Source organism: Trichosurus vulpecula, chromosome 8 (genome assembly GCF_011100635.1).
Source record: "Trichosurus vulpecula isolate mTriVul1 chromosome 8, mTriVul1.pri, whole genome shotgun sequence".
Taxonomy (NCBI): domain Eukaryota; kingdom Metazoa; phylum Chordata; class Mammalia; order Diprotodontia; family Phalangeridae; genus Trichosurus; species Trichosurus vulpecula.
In genome coordinates this window covers 9,594,895-9,613,956 of record NC_050580.1, presented here as the reverse complement: position 1 = coordinate 9,613,956, position 19,062 = coordinate 9,594,895, and the positions used below count along the sequence as shown (strand labels likewise).

At 44.1% G+C, this 19,062-nt stretch overlaps 1 protein-coding gene across 1 annotated transcript in view; it reads right to left on the bottom strand.

The window, feature by feature from the left end:
* Nucleotides 1–3,444: 3,444 nt before the first annotated feature.
* Nucleotides 3,445–19,062, bottom strand: part of C8H10orf90 (chromosome 8 C10orf90 homolog) — a 274,229-nt gene continuing 258,611 nt past the window's right edge. Inside the window, exons 8-10 of the mRNA XM_036735056.1 lie at nt 9,883–9,946; nt 3,582–3,681; nt 3,445–3,483 (exon numbers count right to left, since the gene is read on the bottom strand). Coding sequence (XP_036590951.1) covers nt 3,445–3,483; nt 3,582–3,681; nt 9,883–9,946 — 203 coding nt within the window. The remainder of the gene's footprint in view (nt 3,484–3,581; nt 3,682–9,882; nt 9,947–19,062) is intronic.

The following is a 19,062-nucleotide window of genomic DNA, read 5'->3' as shown; positions in this document are numbered from 1 at the left end:
TCAGGAGGTTGGGTCAGGTGGGCCAGCTCAGACTTTCCCATTGTTTTGAGTTCAGTACCGAGCCTGACTTCACCATGAGAGCCCTGAGATGGATACAGACAAAACCAAAAAGACAAGCTCACCTTTCCATGGGCTTCTGAGGGGATAGGGCTGCCTGTCCCCTCAGGAGAAGAATCCTCCAACCAATCTTCCCTACTTCTCCCTTTTGGGCTCATTGCTGCTTCAGGCATCTCATCTAATAACTGTCCTTGAAAAATTTCACTATAACGTTCTTCTCAAGCTGACATGGATTTATTCTTAGATTTAAGCCACCTCCATTATATTTTAGACAGAATTTTATTTTTTTCAATGAACAAAAGCCTATCTTCTCTCCAATCACCATCTCTTGCCCATTGGGAAAGAAGAAAAACAAATCCCTTGTAACAAATATACATAGTTGAGCATTCCCACGCTGAAGGCCCACCATGGTTCACGGAAACTGGTTGTTGTGTTTATAAAGAAAGTGGTCAGGCCATAACTGGTAGATCTGAACATTTTTAACTAAGCTCCAGGGGGAGTTGTGATGTTTCCAGGAGGAAAGACAGAGACCAGGAGCCAAAGAACAGCCTTCATTCATCCTCTCAGAGACCCTCCTGTCAGCTCAGGTGACCAGGAACCAAGTGGCCCCTCTGAAACAACAGCCTTCACTCATCCTCTCAGGGATCCCCCCTCTTGGCTCAGGTGACCAGGAACCAAGTGGCCCCTCTGAAAGAACAGCCTTCACTCATCCTCTCAGGGACCCCTCTTTCTGCTCAGGTGACCAGGAGCCAAGTGACCCCTCTGAAAGAACAGCCTTCACTCATCCCCTCAGTGACCCCCCGTCAGCTCAGGTGACCAGGGACCAAGTGGACCCTCTGAAACAACAGCCTTCACTCATCCTCTCAGGGACCCCCCTGTCAGCTCAGGTGATCAGGAGCCAAGTGACCCCTCTGAAAGAACAGCCTTCACTCATCCTCTCAGTGACCCCCCTTTCTGCTCAGGTGACCAGGAGCCAAGTGGACCCCCTGAAAGAACAACCTTCACTCATCCTTTCAGGGCCCCCCCAGCTGCCCGTCTCCATGCTTCAAACTTGGTCTTTGCTTTCTAACAGAGGGCAGGAACATTTTGGGTTTTGTCTTCAGCACCTCCTCTGGCACACCTGGCAGTAATGAATACTGAGCTGAATTGAAGGGAAGGCTCCTTTCCCACTCCCCATCCAGGTATCGAACCCATCAGTTACCAAGTCTGTCCACTCCACCTCCAGGATCTCTCTCATAGCCCCTCCCAGTCCTCCCCCACTCCTCCTCATTGCCCCCTTGGGCAATTGCAATAAGCACCTCAGGGTCTTCCTGCCTCAAATCTCTCCCTCCTCCAGATTGCTGTTGGAGGAGGGAGCACAGAACTCACACAGCTCAGTTCCTGTGTCTTCTCAGTATGGCCCCAGGACGTTGCAAGCTCCTATGGGCAGGGTTGGTACGGTCTCCAAACCTCACATCTCCTCCAGCTCCGAGTCCAGGGCTCTGGAGAGAGCAGGTACTTTTCTCACACGTAACGTCCCATCTCTTGCTTTTCTAGCTTGTTGATGTAAAATTTTAGAAGTGAAACACAGGATTGGCTGGAGCTGTGTCCCTGACCCTCCTCTCTGAGCCATTCTCTGTCCAAGCTCGTGCCCACATCTGAGGCTTGGGGACCTTTGAGATTTTCTTATCAACTCCATACATTTAGGTGTCATTGGCTTTTAGGCCTCCAGAAGTCCTAGTCCTGCTTCCTTTTCCTTTCTTTTCTTTCCTCCTCCTTCTCTTCATCCTTCAGCTTCTCTTCTTCTGTTTCTCCTTCCACCTTACCACAGTCTATACCGTTTGAGGAAGGGAGATCCCCAGCTGTCTCTTGTGTGTAGGAGGGGAAGGGAGGGAGTAGCATTGACTTCTCTGGATATGTGTTTTTCCCCGTCTGTAAACTTCATTAGGGCAGGCACTCTCCCCTTTTGGTCTTTGCATACCCAATGACTGTAACCTATTAGGCCCTTTCTTTCTAAAGTTGGATTACATTGTATCCTGTTGTACTCCTTCTAGGGGCTCTCACCTGCTGCATCACTAGACAGCTGGGGAACTGTAGTATTCTGAGGAGAGGACCAGAGACTCTCAGGATCAAAGATTGAGAGGGGAAAGTGACCTTAGAGGCCATCTACTCCAATTCCTTCATTTCAGAAAGAAATAAACTGAGTCTTGGGGAGGGGTAGTAGATTTTCCAAGCTTAGAGCCATGAGTGGCAGAGTCAAGAAACAGAACCAGCGGGTCTTTGACTGCAAAGTTGCTGTTCTCTGTCTAACTACATCCTCACCTGAGGATCATTGGCATTGGTAAGGTAATGGAGAAGAGAATTCTCGGAGCTGCTGAGAAGATTTTGGGAGATCCCATACCAAATACTTTACGTAGTTTAGGATGGAAGTTCCACTTTTAATCAGAGAAAAATTAAAAATAAAAACAAAACACCAAAATATCGAGACTTTTAAAATAATATTTATTTCCATTTTGTTGTAAAAACTAGTTTCCCATATAATTTCAAAATATACATGTATAAAATAAAGGAAATTGTAAAAGTCTGGAAGGCCAAATGGCAATTTTGTCAGTAGCCTTTTTTGAAAACAGAAAGGGTTTTTTGGGGGTAGAAAACACTGGATTTGCCCACAGCTGTACATAGCTGATTTCTGTCCACAGATCTTCTATCAAAATTGATACTTACTCCCACTAAGGTGTCTCATAAAGACAGAGAGAAACAATAAGGCATAGAAGGCATAGGCAATGGCATTGCCAATGAAATATTCCCTCTAGGGTCCTGGGCACAGCTCAGCCCTGCTACCCAACTAGATTAGGCTGCTCCCTGGGCACCGTGCTAGCACACCTTGAAAAACTCCGCTGCTGCTACTGTTGGTGTGGCTGTCATTTGGTAACCAGACTACTCTGAAAGGTTCCTAAATGTAGCTGGGAAAGAACAGGTTTGGGGAGGAAGAGGTGAGACTGGGGAGGGAGGAGGAGGGCTTTACTTGTATGAAAGGAGAGCCTTAGTTCCTAAGAAGTTAATGAAAATAACTCAGACCAAAACCAAGTCCGCTGGTATTGTTTTTATGCACCAGAAAGATCATAAAATCCTTCTGGGTCAGAATGGTGGGAAAGGCAGGAGCAAACAGTGACATTCCAAAGGAAATCCGTGAGCACCTCGTGGGGCCCGTGAGCTGTTTCTCTGTGTTGGTATTCCTCTGGTGCTGGTGCCGTCGCTCACTTTGTAAATCAGGGGAGGTTTCTTCTATGCAAAATCCCTAGGTTAAATCAGGGTTTGGGGATGATGACGATAAGGCGAACTTTACCTGGCTATGCAATATTTTAGGTCACCACAGACCCCTGGAGTCGCAGCTGCTGGGTTTGCAGGTCAGTCTGTGCTCCTCTGAAGGATGTGATCCAGTAATTGCTAGAGGGGTGAAGAGAAAGAAGAGGTCATGGTTCTGAGTCAGGATCATCAAGGGGCGGGGGTGGACAAAGCCAGGCAGCTTCTCAAGGATACCTTACCTTTTTAAAGACTTCGGCGCGTAGTCGATTACTCTGTAAAATCACCCTTTTCTTTTGTTCTTCCTTCTTCTTTTTCACTTCAGGCAAGTTATTATAGATTCTGAAACACAGCCAGAGATGGGAGAATAGATGTGGCAATGGATTTATTTCTGCACGACAGTGACTAGAACACACAGTCAATATGGCAACACCTCCGAGTTGGTGATGTCATCTGTAAGGGAACTTCCTCTATCAACCCGTAATGCAACTGATTTAGAACTTGGGATCATACACCTGGTGCTGGGAAAGGCCTCAGAGGTCTTCTAGGCTAGTCCCTCATTGTGCCAATGAGGTTACTGAAGCCCAGACTGGTGAAATGATTTTCTAAAATAACCCAGCATAAATAGTTCTGTGGGGATTTAATTCAAGTCCTCAGGCTCCAAACTCTGCAGGAATAAATGTTTTAGGATCATAGATTTAGAGTCGATTTAGAGTCAGAAGGACTTTGGTGGCACAAGTCTAACCCTCTCACTTTACTTATGAGGAAACTGAGGTACAGAGAGGTTGGGACTTGCCCAGGATCAGTTACAAAGTATCTCAGATAGGTCTAAACTCCTATCTTACAGACTCCAGTGCCAGCACTCTATTCACTGTGACCTTTCTGACATTGTACAACCTTAGAGAAAGGACAGCTAGTGGATAGAACACTGGACTTGGAATTGGGAAGACTCATCTTCATGAGTTCAAATCTAGTTTCAGACATTTACTAGCTGTGTGGCCCTGGGAAAGTCACTTAACCTTGTAAAATGATCTGGAGAAGGAAATGGCAGATCATTTCAAGATCTTTAACAAGAAAATGCCAAAACGGAGTCACAGAGAATCAGACGTGACTGAACAACGATGCTACCTTAGAGAAGTGGAAAGACTTGTCCAAGGTTCCACAGCCAATAAAAGTCTGAGGCCAACTTGAACCCAGCTCTTCTTCATTCAAAGCCGAACAAATGTCTCTCACAGTAAGCAATAACCTAAATTTTAAAGGGAACACTTGGCTAACCACATATTGTTGAAGTAAGAAATTATATGGGAATTATTAGTGATACAACAAGTAACAGCCAGATGCAGTGTGGTGTGGGGAGGAAGATATTAGCTTTGGGGAAAGAGGACCTGGGTTCAAATCTTCATGTTTTTTATTAGTGTGTGATCTTGGCCAAGTCATTGACTTCTTTGGGATTCAGTTTCCACATTTATAAAAAGAGGGAGTTGGATTAGATGTGTTTTAAGGTCCCTTTCATCACCTCTAGAGATATGTTCCTCTGTGTCTGATTTTCTTTGGGTATAGACACTCCCAGAGGACTATACATCTCAATCAAGCAATCAATCCATCAAGCATTTACTTATTAAGTACCTAATAAGTCCCAGGTAGTGTGCTAGGCTCTGAGGATTCAAGTACCAAGAATGAAAAAAAAATCCCACCTCCCAAGAAGCTTCCATTCTTATGGGAGAGACCAAGAAAGGATGTGTGCCTGTAAACATATATACACACTCTTATATATGTATATATATATATATATATATATATATATATATATATATATATATATATATGCACACACATATGTGTGTATGTATATGCATATACACATTTTTATGGGTACATTACATACATATATATTTATAGCATACATATGGAGTTTTAAAAAGTACAAGTAAATGCAAATATATAGATGAATTACTTAAAGTACCAGAGAAAGTTGAAGAGATGGAAGAAAGGGTTTGTTTAATGTGAGAGGAAATTAATTTAGAAACAAATTCATATGTTCTCAGTATCCACTAAAAGAGAGCTGGAGGCTCTAGAGTAGAAAGAGCACTGGACTGGAAGTCACAACAGAGCTGAGTTCAAATCCTGTCTCCTAAACTTCTGATCATATGCCCTGATCTCTCTGAAGCTGACTTTAATTAACCTTAACTGGGAATAATAATCCTTGTACCTCCCTACCTTCCAGGGGTGCTGTGAGAAAATGCTTTTGAAGCTCCTGTGCTAGAATAATAATTAATGATATTGTGCAGAAGGAAGGATTCAAATTTTCTTTCCCAACGGTTTTTAAAGAGTTCAGGAACTCAGGCTGCAAAAAAGTCTGAGAAATCCCATAATCTAAACAAAAGCCAAAGAGGCTACCATTTGTCAGAAACTACATAGCAATGTCATCAGAAAAGCCTGGACTCCCAGAATTAGCGGGACCATCAACAACCATCCAGTCCAACCTGGGCCTGAGTAAGGAAATCAGCTCCCTACCCCAAGCAGTGGCCATCCAGCCTAACTATACCTGAATGTATATGGACTATATAATGGATCTTCAAGTGCTCATTCACATATTACTTGGATGACTCCATCGATGGGGGCTCCAGTACCTCCTGAGGCAGACCACTCCACTTTCAGAGAGCTCTCATTGTTAAGAAGTTTTTCCTGACATTGAGCCTAAATTTGCCTCTCTAACTTCCTCCCACTTATGTTTCTTATGCTGCTCTCTAGGCCCCCCAAAGAGCAAAGCTCCTTTTACTGGCCATATAAAATCAGGTTTCAGATTGGTTGTACAATATTGTTTCATTCCCAATTTCTGAAAGAAGCTGGCTGTGTCATTCCCAGCATCCATAAGTGAACTGTGGATGGGAGGAATATCTCTTGGAGGAATGGCAGAGTCGCTATTTTATGTACTCCCACTAGTTATGTCAAACATCCCCAAACTGGCCAGGGAGTGGCTATGTGACATTGGACAAGTAAATTCCCAGGGAGTTTCTGCCAAGGCAGGTCAGCACCTTCTCTACATCCCACAAGCAAACTGCTAGGAAATAGTTTTTATACACAGGCATTGCCTCTATTTCCTCATTCCCCAGAAAATCTCAATTCCTTGTAATCCAGCTTGACCTCATGACTGTGCAGAAGCATCTTTGTCCAAGGTTATGAAAAATTTCTTCACTGCTAAATCCAATGGGATTTTCTCAGTCTTCATCCTCCTTGTCCTTCTGATGTTGTTGACCACTCCTTCTCGAATGCTCTCTCTTGTTCCTCGGCTTTCATGGTACTGCACTTTCTTGGTGGTCCTTCTACCTATCTGACCTCTCCTCCACCGACTCCCTTGTTATCATTATCCTGTGTCCTCCCTCACTCCAGCACAAGGGGACCCCCCCAGGTTCTCTCCTGGGCCTTTTGTCTTCTGTCTACATTTTATATCTTGGTGATTTCCTCTACTCCCGTAGGTTAAATCTCATCCTGATGTGGATGACTCCCAAATCTACATCACCAGCCCTCTTCCACTTATGTTCTTCAGCACCTGTATGCCTGCTTGGCCTTTCTGCCATGATGTTCTGCAGGCATCTTAAAATAACACTCTCTTCTTCCCCGACCTGCCCCTCCCTCCTCCACACTCCCTTGACCTGTTGAGGACCCCAGAGTTCACCACTTGAGAGCCACCCTTGACTCCTTAGTCCACTTTGCCCATTGTTGAAAAGTCTTGATTCTAGGCCTACCACACCTCTCCCATCCCTCCCTTTCTCTCCAATCACTCAGATACCACATTGGTCCAGGATCTCGTCCCCTCACATTATTGTCTCGACTCCTAGTCTCTCTTCTTCTCCCATCTATCCTCCACAATGCTGTCAAAAGAATCTTCCTGTCCAGGGCATCCTCCTTCTCCATACTGTCACTAGCACGATTTAAAAGCCCCTCAGCTTGGCATTTAAAAGCCCCTCACCATTTAGGTCCTGCTTACCTTTCCAGCCTGATTTCAGACCAGAGCTTTCTCTGGCATCACGTTATTCTAGCCTTACTCAGAAGTGGCCTGAGTACCAGGTGGCAGCAAAGATGGCGGCACACCCCCTACTCTTTCCTTTACTTGGCATTCCATCTCTTGCCTCTCCATCTCTGCGCAGGCTCTTCCTTTCTCTTCACCTCTGTTTCATCAAGTTTGGGATCGTGGGTCACCCATGTCAAATTTTTCTCAATCTCTCCAGTAGTCGGTGATCCCCCTTCTCCTCAATGACCTCAGACTTACTTATCTATGTGCATGTCACATCTGCCCACTAGAATGTAAACTCCTGGGAGGGCAGGCACTGTTTCATTTCTCTCTTTGTATCCTAAGTACCTGGCACAGTGCCTGGCACACAGTAGGAGTTTAATAAGTGCTTGTTGGATTGAACTGAAAAAAATGTGTTCCCACTCCAGATCTGGCAGGGTTGTTATATGGCAAGTAATCTCTAACTACAGAAATGAGGGCTTCGGCTGTTGTCACCATCATCAAAGTCATCATCATCATTATTCTCACCATCGTCATCATCCTGGTTGTTAATGCCTTGGCAAGTGGCAATGTTTCCAAGCCGGTGGCCCTTTGGGGGCCCATGCCAGCTTGCTGTGGCTCAGACCATTAATGGAACAGGCAAGTTTATCCTCCCTCTCAGTTAATTACCAGCAGCCTCACTGCAGATATCAAATTTCACCAATTACCAAGTAAACAATTTAACCTGATAAAAATCAAAGGGTGGTGCCTGGAAAAGCGTGTTCATTTTTATTAATGCAGATCAGTGCACTATAGATTAGGGGTAATTGTTATAATTTCTCATATTACTGTGGATTTTGTCAGACTAATGAAATTTCAGAAACAAGAGCTTTCCCTCTGGTGCTCCGTTATTCAATCCTCACTCTGAGGCAGCCCGGACACCAGGTGTTAGGAAAGATGGTGGCAGATCTGGGTGGATTCCAAAGGTGAGACCCTGGGGAGGTGCCTAGGACCACAGGACTGTTTTCTCAAGTTGGTGAGTCAGCAAGTAGGACCATAATCTACTTCCCAAGCTTGGCATGATGGTGCCAGGCTGTGAGCTGGAAGAGGGAATGCACTAAAGTAACCTGCCTCCCAGGTGCACCAGACTTCAGAGAACACTAGGCAGTGGGGTGGTGCAGTGAATAGAGCACTGGACCTAGAGACAGCAAGACCTGAGTTCAAATCCAGCCTCAGTAACTTGCTAGCTGTGTGACCCTGAGCAAGTCACTTAATTTTTGTTTGCCTCAGTTTCCTCATCTGTAAAAGAGGGATAATGATAGAGTTGCTGTGAGGAGATGATATTTGTAAAACACTTTGCAAACTTTCCAGCGTGATAGAAATGCTGCTGCTATGATTGTGGTCATTTTGGCCCTTCTATTTGCACCAAACTTCAAAGATTAATCTCCAAGCGTTGGTCTTCAGTAGATATGGAGAACCATATGGAGAATCAGCCATCGATTGTGTCTTGTGCCATCAGGAGATTGGCAGGAACAGGGGATGTTGATACTGGAGAAGGGAAGAAGCAGAGACATGGCAGCTGCCTCCAAGTGGGCTGATCTATCATGTGGAAATGGATGGGATTTGTCCTCTCTGCCCTCTGCACGCAGAAGGAGGAGCACTTAGGGAGGCCACAGATTCAGATGTGGTGTCAGGGAAAACCTCCTAGTGACTAATTATCCAGACAGGAGATGCCTTGGGGCCAAGAGGGCTTTCCTCTACTGGAGGTCTTTAAGCTGGGTGTCCTCTGCCGGCCAAGGAAGCGCTCAGTGGCTTCTAACCAATTCAGGGCTCACCAGGAGCTCTGGCCCAGAATTTGGATTCTTGGCCAGACAGAAGCACATTGTGGTTCTCAAAGTCCTGGTCTGACCATGTTATTCCCTGGCCCAAGAAGCTTCTGTGGCTCACTAGTGTCCCTAGGATAAAGCACAAATCCCTCTGTTTGCCCATTGATATACAGTCAAATCATTTTGTATATATTGTGTATTTGCTCATCTGTGTACATGTTGTGCCTTCCTGGTAGAATGGAAGCCAGTGAAGGGCAGGGACTGGTTCATTTTTATCTCCGTCACCCAGCACAGAACTTGGTCCTAGCAGGGGCTTAATAAAGCTTGGTGACTTGAATCCGATTGAATGTGACTTGTGTCAAGAATTGCCCAGAGCCCAAGGATGGGCTCTGAGTTAACTAAAACCTGCCGCATTCTTCAGATTTGTTTCAGAGCACCTTTGACCCCAGCCACGCCTCCCTGTGCTATGTCCGGGCTCAGTGTAGCTGGAAGACATAGCCCTGATTCTACTGGCTTGGTACCCTGGAGGCAGAGAGGTACCACATCCTCCTGCCCACCCAGGCTGGTAAGAAAAAGCTCACTTGTCAGTTGGTGTCATCAATGCCTAAGGGATGCTTGCGTCTAAGACACATGGGCACACATTGTCTAAGGGCCATACAAAGTCCTGCTAGTGGAAGCAGGACCTGCTTCATGCAAGGCGAAGTCTAAACACCAGCCACTCAGTACCTTTTAGATCTCATATGCATCTCCTTCTCTGATATGCACCTCTCCTTAGGCTTGAACAAGTTATCTGGAAATAAGCACACAAATGAAACACCAATTAATGCCACCAGGGATTGAATCAGGAAGACATCGACAGAAGCGTCTCACTAGAGGGCTAGCCAGGTCCTGGTTCCTACTCATTTCTAATTCTATGTATAGTCGAACCCATTATCATGTAGATTGCTATGAATGTCTGGCCAGAAAGGCCAAAGAGGCTCACCCAGCATGATGAGGATGCCAAGGAGCCCATCGATGATGCCCTTCCACAGAACTCCTCTTAAGCGCCCCACCACAGGGTGAACTGAAAGCCCCTCCCTCAACCTCAAGTCCCACTTGGGCAGGACAAAAGTGGGGCTTGCTGCAGTGAGGGTCCACACATGGGAGAACATGAGATTCAGAGTCAAGGGAATATGGAGTTTCTGTCTGGACTCTGCTATTTTGAAGCACTTATATCCTTAGGGAAGGTTCTAGACCTGTTTCCTTCTCTGTAAAGTGAATGAGTCGGACTTTTGGTGGAGCTGGGAGTTGGTCCAACTATTCTAGAGAACTATTTGGAAAGATGTGAGGAAGGTAACTAAAGCTCATTGCCTTTGATTTAGGGGTCTTGCCAGGAGATAAACCCCCAAGAGGTCAAGGGCAGAAAGAGAGACACAAAATAGCCAAACTGTGATGGGAACTTTGGGAATAGCAAAGAATCTGAAATAAAGTAGGTCCCCATTGATTGGGGCATGAATGGCTAAAAAAGTTGAGTGTCCTATTGTAACTGCCCATTACTGCCTCATAAAACATAGCAAACATGAAGAATTCAGAGACGTATGAGAAGACTTGTATGAACTGAAGCAGAGTAAAATGATACCAAGTGATCTTAACAATGCAAATAGAAAGAATACCGAGAGGAGACAGAAATCTGGATAATTGTTAGGTGGATAGATATAGATCACAGTGATGCCCAAATCGAAACCTGAGTGCCAACAGTGGTGAAAATAGCATACTAGTAGCACCGGCCCTGGAGTCAGGAGGACATGAGTTCAAATGTGACCTCAGACACCTGACACATGTACTAGCTACGTGACCTTGGGCAAGTCACTTAACCCCAATTGCCCTGCCTTCCCCTCTGCAAGAAAAAAAAAGTAAAAAAAAATAGCATACAAGTGCCATTGGTGTATGTGTATGTGTATGTATACATACATGTATACATGTGTGTATACATATGTATATATGTGTATGTGTGTATGTGTCTGTGTATGTGTACATATGTATATGCATACAAATATGTGTACATAAATATAAATGCATGTGTATACACACAATATGCATATTATATATACACACATATTGATCTATGTATATATCTTTCGCTTTGTCCAGATCAAGTAAGAAGAAATGGTGGTCATTGCACATGGCCATTAGGACAGTTTGGAGCTCCTGGGACAGAAGATTCCTGCAGAGAATGATATTCATTCACCCAAACGGTAATCGAGACAGGCATTGCTATTCCCTCCAGAGCTCACATTAAAGTGAACCCCAAGGTAAAAGCCAACATGGAAAATTGCAATTGTGGAATTAGCATAATTCCAATTGAATAGCAAGCAGGGATCACTGGGAAAGTAAAAAGCCTGATACCCCATTTGTACTTTTGTTCTATTTTCAAGAGGGGAAAAAGTAAATATGAGCCATTTCATCATTGTGTTGTTTTGTCTTTTCAGAATCTCGGTGGCCTGCTGAGAAGCAGGCTCAGATTTGAATTCTCTGCACCCAAGCCAACTTTGCTGAGGGGCCTCTTAGCCCTTTATTAATTGCCACATAACTTGAGGAGCATGGGGGGTGGGGGCCCCTCTTTCAGCACACCCTTCCCCACACCCTGGGGGGACATGGTTCTTCAGAGGGTGTTTACCCTTTGGCAGCAGCTGAGTTTGGACTTTGCTGGGAGTCCCAGGCCCAATAGCCATGGATCTTCGGAATTCCAAGCTGCTAGAGGAAGACACAGGGGGTGTTTCCGTTTCTCCCACGGTGGTTCTGCTGTAACACCAGTTACTCTATATTCGAACATACTTTGCAAACCACAGAAAGTCACAACAGAGGGGAAAGTATGTTCCCAGGTTGAGAGATTATTTGACATTCAGAGTTATGAAAATGTTTGTTTTGGAGATCTTGAGCATGATCCCTAGAGAGAAATGATTTGCAATTAAATAACCCAATCCGATCCAATAAGTATTCATTGAGTGCCTACAACTGTGCTTGGCCATTGGGTACAGCAGACAAAATGAAAAGACCCTCCACCTTCAAAAAGCTTACATTCAATTGATAATATTGACAATTCCACTCAACTCAGCAAGCATTTTAAAAGCTCCTACTATGTGATAGACATCATGCAAAGACAAGAGTGAAGTATTGCCTGCCCTTGAGGAGCATACGTTCTGTGAATGAGTTAGCATTCCATATGGTCATTCTTTAAGGGGAGGCATATGTTCTACTCAAGGAGAATAAAGAAGGTCAAACTAGGAACTACAAAAAGTCCTCCCCAACCTTCAGTTTCCTCTTCTGGAGAGTGAGAACGTTGGCCTGGGTGATTTCTGAGGTTGCGTCCAGCTGTAGACCTATGACCTTCTGATTATCATTCTGAGATCCTTGGTCTAGACTAGGGTGTGGTGGGGAGATGATCCCATTAATACACTATAAACTTGGCCTCTATGCAAGACGGACCTGATTTTAAATCTCCATTTGGACCCTTATTAACTGAGTGACCCTGGGCAAATACTTAACCTAAGCCTCAGCTTTTTAAACTGTAAAATGGGCATTCCTATTTCACAGGAAACCTTAAAATGTCATGGATGACATAGGAGATCATCATTATCTCCTCCAATTCCTCGTTGGCCAAGGTCTTAAAGGAAAAGCCCATTTATATAAATACCCAGTTCTTATTTAGCACACTGCCTGGCACATAGTAGGCACTTAGTAAAGGCTAATTGACATTCCACAAAATTAAAAGGGATGGATGAAGGAATGCTTTCAGGGGTGAATACCAATCAATCCATCAGCAAGGATTTATTAAGCACTTCCTGCATGCTGAGCACTGGGGATGCAGAGAAAGCTAAAGTAAGTAAAGTAAAGTAAAAGTGTGTAAAGTAAACACACTTTTCAAAGGAGATTCATGTGTCCAAATGCAGTGAAAAAGAGGGAGAAGCAAGAGTGTTGCCAGGCTATACTTCCCCTTATTATTCCAGGCAGATGGAATCTCCTTGTCATAACATTAGTGGGGTAAATTACTGATTTTTGTTTTTCTGCAATATCCATTTTTTCAGCATGACCTTGGTCTGAAGCCCACTATTGCATGAAAAAAATGTAGTCCCCATCATTAATTCTACTTGGCAAAGTCCTCTCTATTTATGACTTGCTCTACAGCTCAGCCCAAGTAAACAGCCAGGAGCCAATGGCTCAGGGTACCTGTGGCTGGCCAAAGGCACGGGAGGAGAAAGACAGGACTGAGTACATTACAGCAAAATGAATGAATGTGACAAATGACAAGAAGCGATTGAGAAACAGTGCACAATGATGGATAGAACCCTGGACTTGGAGTCAGCAAGACCTAGATTCAAATCCTGCCTCAAACCTTGAGTAGCTGATGATGCCAAGCAAGTCACTTGAACCCTGTGAGTTCTAGTTTCCTTGTCCACAAAATCAGAATCATAATAATTCCAACCTTAGGGGTCAGTTCTGATGTTCAAATGAAATATAGGTGAAGTAATCTGTAAATGCCACATGTTATTATGATAACCTGAGGTTGCATTGAGGGGTGTGCAGAGACATCCAGACACCAGCGTGTGAAGGCTGGGGGAGGCCCAAACGTTCAGCCCAATGTAGTCAATGCCTAATGGGAAGAGGGATGATGGAGGTCTGGCTGCTCATCTTGTCTCCTCCTCATTGAAACCCCTAGGCCGTGTTCTAGGCTCACGTTCTCAACCCACATGCACTGGCAGGTCGAACGTCCCCAAAATACCTAATGAAGTTTTTGTTAAGGGTTTACTAGGTGGTAGGCACCAGTAAGCCATAGGGCTACAAAAACAAGGAAATGAGCAGCAAGATTCTAGAGTTAACCTATAGGGATTGGGCACGGTTTTCTATTTCTCTAGCTCACAGGCCCCCATCGGTGTACTTTGCAATTCATTATCTGTTGATATCATTTAGGAACCGTCTTTTGCTGGCACATAGTAGGTGCTTAATAAATATTGATTGATTGATTAATGTGGCAAAGGGGCAAACTCAGCTCCTGGAAATTTTTTCTTTCCCATTCATGGGAATCTCATGAAGTTCCTTTTAAGCATGGCATCGCTTTGTGCTGGACTTCTTGTAGAATTCTGAAGCTCTCTTTCCTCAAGGAATATAGATTGTCTTCAACACCATCACCAGCTGGTCTGGGGACACAACTCTCCAAGTTCACAAGGTCACCTTCTGGTCAAGGAGAAGGAGAAGACAGAGGCCTCCCACGTGATAGACTATCAAGTTCTTGACTGAAATGTTGCCTGGACTCCAACGCTGGAATCTGAATGGGCTTATTCCCCGCAAGCCTGGAAGAGTTAGCATGGCAGGATCTCCTTCACTAGTGCCAATACACCTCCTATGTGGCATTATTTCATTTCCCCCAAAGGCTCGCTACTTTCCAGCTTGATTAACTAGGTTAGTTCACACTTAGTTTAATGCTTTTTATTATTGATTTGGATAGGAGTTTTTTGCCTGGTTAAGGTAGTTACTCTAAGGAGAGTAGGATGATTAATCCAATTGACCTTTCCCTCCTCTGCCGTTATATCTTCAAGACTAAGCTCTGGTTCCATATCCTGCCAGGCCTTTCCTGATCCCCTCAGTCATTGGTTCTCTCCTCTCACCCCCAACCTACTTTGTATTTGCTCATCAGTGCACACGTTCTTCCCAGGAGAACACAAAGTATTTGAGCCAAAGGACTGTTCTGGTTTTGTCTTGGTATCTTAAGTGCCTAGTGCAGTGCTGGGTTCTTAGTAGTCATTTAATTAACACTTGTTCAGTTGAACTGAATTAGCCTCCTCTGCAACACTGGCTTGGATGACATAAAAAATCCTTCACACAACTTCCAAATGCAGATTCCACTAGATGGTCCTTTTTATGATTTGACTCCTGGGACACACCTTGGAGGATGTATGGGAAGGTGAGGGTTCTATGAAATGCTCTTACTGTAAAGCCACCAGAGTCATGGCAGCTAGAATCAGACAACCTCAATCAAATCTCAGATCTGCCATTTTCTTTCTGCATGACAGCCATGTGTCAATCGCTTTCCACTTTCTGGGCTTCTATTCCAGGGGATCATAACCTTTATGTGTGTGTCATGGGCCTCTCTGGCAGTCTCATGAAGCTATCCTCAGGATGTTTTTAAATGCATAAAGTACATAGCCTTATTAAGGAAACTAACTCTATGGAAATATAGTTATCAAAATATTAAAAAAAATAAGTGCATGAAGCCCAGATTAAGAACAGATGACCCAAAGAGGGTCAGAACCACCAGGAATAGGGGTAGAGCCAAGATGGCTACTGAAAAGCAGGGACTCACTTAAGCTCTCCCCCCAAACCCTCCGAACACCTGTAAAAAATGGCTCTGAACAAATTCTGGAGCTGCAGAACCCACAAAATATCAGAGGGAAGCAGGTCTCCAGCCCAGGACAGCCTGGATGGTCACTGGGAAGAGTCTATTGCATGGTGCTGGGAGCAGAGTGCAGCCCAGCATGGGTAGCACCAGGACCAACTAGACCAGGAATCTGGCAGAGCAAGCCTTAGGGCCATGAATCGCTGAGTTGTGGCAGTTACCAGACTTCTCAACCCACAAAGGGCAAAGACAACAGAGCAGGTTAGTGGGAAAACTGCTGGATCAGGGTGAGTGGTCTGGTCCCAGCCCTGGCGGCAGCGACAGAAGTGGTGCATCGGCAGCAGCAGCGGGAAGCTCTTGTGGTTGCTTCCAGAACTCCAGTTGAGGTTGCTTCTGGCCCCCAGCCCACCCAGTGGGGAGGAATCAAGTGGCAGAGTTGGAGTACAGGGATTGCTTTCTTGTACAGAGGCAGGGTTCTCTTGCTTTGCCCTGCTTGGATCTGGGTCACGGTCCTGGTTGACAGTTCTTGGGGGAGGAGGAGCACTTGTGTGGCACAGTTTGTGGTGACAGTGGAGTAGAAGTAGCTCTTAAAACAGCAAAGCAAGGCCCATAAATCTTGGGACAAAGTACTCTCTACTCTACAAGCAGTCATGCCCTGACAAAAAGCTCAAGGGTCAAGTAGTTGGCTGGGAACATGAACAAGCAGCAAAATGGACTCAGACACAGACTCAGACTTTAGAATCTTTTTTTGGTGACAAAGAAGATCAAAACACACAGCCAGAAAAAGTCAACAAAGTCAAAGAGTCTACATCAAAAGCCTCCAAGAAAAATATGAATTGGTCTCTGGCTGTGGAGGAGCTCAAAAAGTATTTGGAAAAGCAAGTAAGAGAAGTAGAGGAAAAATTGGGAAGAGAAATTAGAGTGATGCAAGTGAAAAACAAGTCAATGACTTGCTAAAAGAGACTCAAAAAACACTGAAAAAAATAACACCTTAAAAAATAGACTAACTCAAATGGCAAAAGAGATCCAAAAAGCCAATGAAGAGCAGAATATCTTAAAAGGCAGAGTTAGCCAAATGGAAAAGGAGGTCCAAAAGACCACTGAAGGAAATATTACCTTAAAAATTAGATTGGAGCAAGTGGGAGCTAGTAACTTTATGAGAAATCAAGATATTATAAAACAGAACCAAAGGAATGAAAAAAAATGAATGACAATGTGAAATATCTCATTGGAAAAAACAATGACCTGTATAATACAGGAGAAATAATTTAAAAATTATTGGACTACCTGAAAGCCATGATCAAAAAAAGAGCTTAGACATCATTTTTCAAGAAATTATCAAGGAGAACTGCCCTGATATTCTAGAACCAGAGGGTAAAATAGAAATTGAAAGAATCTACCAATCACCTCTTGAAAAAGATCCCAAAAAGAAAACTCCTAGGAATATTGTTGCCAAATTCCAGAGTTCATAGGTCAAGGAGAAAATACTGCAAACAGCCAGAAAGAAACAATTTGAGTATTGTGGAAACACAATCAGGATAACACAAGATCTAGCAGCTTCTACATTACGGGATTGAAGGGCTTAGAATATGATATTCCAGAGGTCAATGGGGCTAGGATTAAAACCAAGAATCACCTACCCAGAAAAAGTGAGTATCATGCTCCAAGGCAAAATATGGATTTTCAATAAAATAGAGGACTTTCAAGCTTTTTCGATGAAAAGACCAGAGCTGAATAGAAACTTTGACTTTCAAATACAAGAATCAAGAGAAGCATAAAAAGGTAAACAAGAAAGAGAAATCATAAGGGACTTACTAAAGTTGAACTGTTTTGTTTACATTCCTACATGGAAAGATGATGTGTGTAATTCATGAGACCTTTTTCAGTATTAGGGTAGTTGAAGGGAATATACATATATATAGATAGAGGGCACAGAGTGAGTTGAATATAAAGGGATGATATCTAAAAAGTAAAATAAAATTAAGGGGCAAGAGAGGGATATATATTGGGAGAAGGAGAAAGGGAGAGATAGAATGGGGTAAATTATCTCACATAAAAGTGGCAAGAAAAAGCAGTTCTGATGGAAGGGAAGAGGAGACAGGTGAGGGGGAATGAGTGAATCTTGCTCTCACTGGATTTGACTTGAGGAGGGAATAACATACACACTCAACTGAGTATCTAACCCCACAGGAAAATAGGGGGAAGGGGATAAGAAAGGTGGTATGATAGAAGGGAGGGCACATAGGGGGAGGAGGTAATCAAAAGCAAACACTTTTGAAAAGGGGCAGGGTCAAGTGAGAAAATTGAATAAAGGGGGCCAGGATAGGATGGAGGGAAATATAGTTAGTCTTTCACATGATTATTGTGGAAATGTTTTGCATAATGATACATGTGTGGCCTATGTTGAATTGCTTGCCTTCTTAGGGAGAGTGGGTGGGGAGGGAAGAGGGGAGAGAATTTGAAACTCCAAGTTCTAAAAGTGGATGCTCAAAAAAAGTTGTTTTTGCATGCAAGTGGGAAATAAGATATACAGACAATGGGGTATAGAAATCTATCTTGCCCTACAAGAAAGTAAGGGGAAAGGGGATGAAGGGGGAGTGGGGTGACAGAAGGGAGGGCTGACTGGGGAATGAGGCAATCAGAATATATGCCATCTTGGAGTGGGGGGGAGGGTAGAAATGGGGAGAAAATTTGTAACTCAAAATCTTGTGGAAATCAATGTTGAAAGCTAAAAATATTAAATAATAAAATATGAGAACTTCAAAAAAATCCACCAGGAATAAGGAAGTGATAACACCCATCCCCCACCAACCCGCCCCCCACCGTCCTCTTTCCTGGTGAGAATATATCTAGAGTGTTGTGGTCAATTCTGGGCATCTCAGTTTATAAAAGGACATTAATGAGCTGGCCTGAGCCCCGAGAAAGACAGTCAGGAAGGTGAAAGGACCTTAAGTCCTTCTATGTGAAGATCCATTGAAAGAACTGCCTGGAGAAGAGAGAATTCAAGGAGCAGAATAGGGCAGGTGGGGGATGTGAGAGTGGCCTTCAAGTCCATGAAGGACTGACAGGGTTGAGGGTTCAGAATTGTTTTGTTTGACAGGATTGGGGTCAATGACTGGAAACTAAAGGTGAAACTTAAACCTGACATCAGAAAATCCTTGCAAACACTGAGAGCCACCCTTTGGGGGAAATGTGGCTTGGTGGGTCCATTGGAGGTCTCCGAGAAGAGGCCAGATGGTCACTTGTTAAGCAGGTCCTAGTGGGCTCCGGTTAGAGAAGGTTGCTTTGGACTCTCAAACCCTCCAGGATCCCTTCTAGCTCAATCTAGAGATTCACCCCCAAAGGAAAGAAAACAGAATGCACCTTTCAAAGAAAAGCAAACATTCTTGGGGATTTTCTTTTCCTCAAAAGAAAATCCCCAAGTGCTTGTGTACTTGAAGATCACCAGGCTGTTCATTAGGAGGATTTAAAGTCCCATAAACAGCTGGTGGCCTTGTCACTCTGGTAATTCCATCATGGTTTTCAAGATTTAAATC